This window comes from Phaethon lepturus, unplaced genomic scaffold, assembly GCF_000687285.1.
Source record: "Phaethon lepturus isolate BGI_N335 unplaced genomic scaffold, ASM68728v1 scaffold41517, whole genome shotgun sequence".
Classification (NCBI taxonomy): Eukaryota; Metazoa; Chordata; class Aves; order Phaethontiformes; family Phaethontidae; genus Phaethon; species Phaethon lepturus.
This window is the reverse complement of record NW_010554778.1, coordinates 6,584-11,079: the sequence shown is the minus strand read 5'-3', so window position 1 is coordinate 11,079 and position 4,496 is coordinate 6,584. Positions and strand designations below refer to the sequence as shown.

Genomic DNA, 4,496 nt, shown 5'->3' with positions numbered 1-4,496 from the left:
CCTGCTGACAATCATCTTTCCATCATTTTCTTTAGCTTTCTTCCCCCCTTTGTTTTGATTATTTGTCTCTGAATTTATTTACGTTACAAGGCAGTGAGCAGAACTGTATCACACGAATATAGTAAAATGTAATACAATCTCAGTTTTGCATGTTCTGCTTGTTTTATTTTAGGGTTTCTTCCTTCCTCCAAGCAGGAAATAAACATGCTCTCATCTGGCATCATGAACATGAAGAACACAAACAGAAACATATTGTGTAAGCAGTCACAAATCTTAGTTTCCAGCATTTTTCTAATGTTAGTGACCTAAAATTTCATTATAGTTTTCATGATGGTATAAAATAGGAGAGTGTGGTATGGATTTTTTAATAGGACAGACCCCTTTAATAGGGTGACATCTGTTAATTCAGCCTCCTAAACAATCCAGTAGTTTTTCTCTTTAGAGCAATCTTCATTCAGGAAGAAAGCTTTAAGTTATCTGGTCTTTTTGATCCTTCTGTCAGTGGGGCCCCCAGGACGTATGGCATAGCTCAAACAGAACTAAAAGATGGATTGATTGTATTGTCCAAGGCTGCATCATGCCAAAACTTTGTTTAGATGAAACCAACGGTTTTGTCTTAGCATCTGACATCAGGATCTCCCACAGATCAATCACAGCAGCAGTACAAACTGCATAATGCTCTTTATTTATTTTTCTTACCTGGGACTGTGCTTGAAGCGTTCGTTTCAGTTCGTCGCTCTCTGAAAAGGGCATGGAGCTTTTGTCACAGGCTACCTTGTGTAGCTCTTCAAAGCACTTTGCAGATTTGCTGTGGCAAACTGCATGTAAGTAGGCAGGATTTTTCAAGCCACTCATGGCACATTCGTAAAAAGTCCCGTTGAGCAAAGCCACAGAAAGCCACATCACTGGGGCTACCAGAGCATTTAAAGTGATTTGTCCGAAGATGTAAAAGAAATGGCAGATATTCCCTCTGGGGAATATTTTTCTGGGATTCACCCAGCAGCCTGTAAAGAGTTTCCAGGTCTTGCTGTTCAAAAAATATCCAATAACTAGCAAAACAAAAGCTGGGGAGAAGAGAAATACCAAACCGTACCTGAAGTTTTCGTTGCTGCAGGGGCATCTGAAAGCAACAAGAGAAAACACACGTTCACCTCCCATTGTCAGCAGCGCCATAAAACTGTAACCTATAGCGGTCTTCCGGTTCATAAAGAATTTCAGGATTGTTTGGAAACCATCCATGTTTGATGCTCACTAAAGAGGTAAAAATCAAGACACTTTTATCTTTGGTCGTGCAGTCTGTAGTGGTGTAGCAGGGGCGAGCTCTCCGGAGGAAGAACAGCCTGCCGCTAGCCTGCCTGCGTATGCGCTGTCTAGATAATGCCGTGATGTCACTGTCTGGAGAAACACGCTCACAGGGGACCCCTCCATTAGCAGAGCAGATGTTGCACATTTACAGTAACGTTCATCAGTAGTGGAAGGAAAGCAAGCAATGCTCTGTATAATCAAGTAAGTTTGCAGTCTTGGCAGTCGTCGTCTTGGTGGGTGGTTGTTTTTTTCTGACTGCAGATGGAGATCAGAGTGAAAACACACACTCACCAGTTGCAGGAGTTCTTGAGCTGTGATTATCAAAGTTGCCAGCAATGTAGTGAAGGACCTAATATAGACGTTAATGGTCCCAGGGGCGTGTGACTTGACTGAAAGCAGATGGGTGATAACAGTAAAACCACTTTGTATGGGGGTTGTGAATGTAGGAACATCAAAGACAAAATAAGCAGCCTTCTGCTCTACTTCCCTGGACTATCACATAGCTTCAGATTTGCATCTCTGGCTCAAACTGGTCACAGAAGAGACAAATCTAGTTTGATTTCCAGCCTGTCTGGCCCTTCCCCCTACTTTCCTGGGGTAAATCTGGCCTACAGGATGCTGCATCCTAAAGTTTCCCCTCTGGTTTGCACATGACAGATTCAAGGAGCAGAGTTTCATCCTTTTGCAGGTTGCTTTCAAGATGTACCTTGGGGTCACCCCTAGGGTGAGCTGCAGTAGTGCCGCAGGAAATGAATTCTCCTTAATCCTGGACAAAAACCCGCTAGTGGACTTTGTGGAGGAGCTGCCAGCAGAACGAGCATCACTTTGCTACTGTAACCTCCTCTGCGGGGTGATTCGAGGTGCCTTGGAAATGGTAAGGAAGTGCACGTCTGTTGTCTCCATTCTTTGTTAATACGCAGAGGAAGGCAAGCCCACTTGCTCAGATAAATGAAGGAAATTAAGTGACGTTGAATCTCTCTCTCAGACTAAATGTCTATAAATACAAAGAGGGCCACACTGCTCCTGGATCCTGAGGTAGTGAAGCACAGAGGTTGGTTCACCTCCACGCTGTCCCTGCTTGGCTCTTCGGTGGCTCACTCAGGTGCAAAAGCCAGGCGGGACGGGGCAGCCGTCCAGCACGGAATGCGGAAAGCCAGCGGGGCATGCTGGACTCCCCCGTGGCTCCTTGAGCCTGTCTTACTTTCCTGCATAAGTGTAACCGTAAGAGCCATCCTTGATTCTTTCCAAAGACGTGAAGATAAATAATATTCTCAGGTTACCGCAGCGCCTGCTGAAAGGCGGAACAAAACGTGGATGTGTATAATGTTAAAACCAAAGCATCGGAAGTGTATCACATGGGATTCCAGATTTTGTTTATAAAGTTAAGACTTTTTCGAAGGAATAAACAAAGGGCACAATTTGAAAGTCACTGAGTTGTACAGCGTCTGTGGTATTTTCTGGAAGATAACTTTTGGGCTGCTTTATGTTTCTCTCAGTATCCAATTTGTCATATATTTTATGTTTCAAGAAAACAAAAGCTGTACAAGTATTATGTATGTACATCAGTCTCAGAATTATAGTATCTAATATAAGACTAATTATTATTACAAGTGTTAGCACCTGACCAGGAAATTTTGTGATCACAGAATCATCAAGCACACAGTTTAGGTTCTTGGAAGAAAACAAAGCACTGGAATGAAGGGTAATGTATTACACAAATTGCAGTGTATATAAACTTCCTTTTTGTGAACTTTGTTGGGAAAGATATTTTAAAACAATCTAGAAATCTGTTTCTTATGAGACCTGAGAAAGGGGGTCCCCTTGTGGTAAGAGAGGGAGGAAAAGCTTGTTATACTGGGGAAAACTGGGCATTTCTTTGCTTAACTGATACGACCTGATTCTTTCTAGGTTCACTTAGCAGCAGAAGTTACCTTCCTCCGGGACAGGCTGAAGGGTGATGCTGTGACAGAAATAGGAATTACGTTTCTAAGGAAGGCTGAAGACAGAAAGCACAAAAGAAATAAATGAAAGGAGTATTGGAGGAAACCCTTGCTGAGCGATATTTTGCACCTTTTGTTTCTGAAGAAGACATGCAGGGTAAAGATGGCTTCCCTGGGCCAGCTGCACCAGTCATACCTTTGAGATGTGAAGAGAGCCGGGCAGCAGACAGGAGGGGCAGAGCAGGGGACAGCAGCGTTAATTGTCATGACACGGATATCAGTATAAAAGATCAGAACGGCCTGCCCTTCCTTCGCACTAACCATGCTCTTGAGCTCAACGGAGGTTTTATTTCATTATTTAGTGCACTCTGGATGTAAGATAGTCATTCGGACACCAGCTGTTTTCAGCTAAACATGACGGCCTTTTCCCATTTTGTTTGCTGGTAATGTTTAGAAGCGTGGCTGCTGAGAGGCACTCTGTCTCCCTGGCTGTGAATGGTTGTGGTTAGGAATAATTAATTAATTCACCGTGGCTGCTGTATGCAGTGTCTCGCTGCCATGTGCCTGTTCGGATGTGTAGTGGTTTGCCAGTCCTTGTCCTCCACACTGGACATCCTGCTCCCTTTGCAACCAGGGAGGGATGCGGCTTCACTGATGGCAGGAGCCGGCTGCCTACGGCTCTTTCGGGCCCCAGATGCAGTTTTGCTGGCATGCCTGTTCAGTCCGTGCATACGCCAGGCTGCAGCACTCTGATGACTGCAGCAATGCATGTGTCGCTTCAAGCTATGGGCCTTTTCATGTCACTCTTCTCTCTTCAAGAGCACTGATCTTATGACCAAACTGAACAAAGCATGGTTTATTTAATGTATAGGCACTTGTGGATCTGTACTTCACCTAAGGAAGCTTGAATAAAAATTCAGAGATTGCTACGCAAGCTGGTCGTTGTGTCTGTTCTTTTCTGACCTTCATCATTGGCCATTGAACATCTGCCACTTGGCAATGGACTTCTGTTACCACAACATGACTTTGAAGTAGAGAAGTAGCAGCCTCACAGAGACCTCAGTTAGTTACAGAAAAGGTTTAATGTTGTCCAGTGTAATGCAAGATATCTGGGTAAAGGTTGGACAAAAACCCAGGTCCCAAGTCCTAGCACAGTACCCTACCCACAAGCCCAGCTAACCTTCTTCTCACCAAAGCCCTTGTTTTAAATCAAAATACAGATCCTCAATTCATCTCAGTGAAGCCCAGATT

At 44.1% G+C, this 4,496-nt stretch overlaps 2 protein-coding genes across 2 annotated transcripts in view; one reads left to right on the top strand and one right to left on the bottom strand.

Annotated features, from left to right (window-relative positions):
- Positions 1-1,334, bottom strand: part of FAM26E (family with sequence similarity 26, member E) — a 3,941-nt gene extending 2,607 nt beyond the window's left edge. Inside the window, exon 1 of the mRNA XM_010291952.1 lies at positions 700-1,334. Coding sequence (XP_010290254.1) covers positions 700-1,239 — 540 coding nt within the window. The 5' untranslated portion in view covers positions 1,240-1,334. The remainder of the gene's footprint in view (positions 1-699) is intronic.
- The window catches only part of TRAPPC3L (trafficking protein particle complex 3-like), a 19,399-nt gene extending 15,961 nt beyond the window's left edge, over positions 1-3,438 (top strand). Inside the window, exons 4-5 of the mRNA XM_010291953.1 lie at positions 1,994-2,179; positions 3,214-3,438. Of these exons, the coding sequence (XP_010290255.1) occupies positions 1,994-2,179; positions 3,214-3,333 (306 nt within the window). The 3' untranslated portion in view covers positions 3,334-3,438. The remainder of the gene's footprint in view (positions 1-1,993; positions 2,180-3,213) is intronic.
- The last annotated feature ends 1,058 nt before the right edge of the window (positions 3,439-4,496 follow it).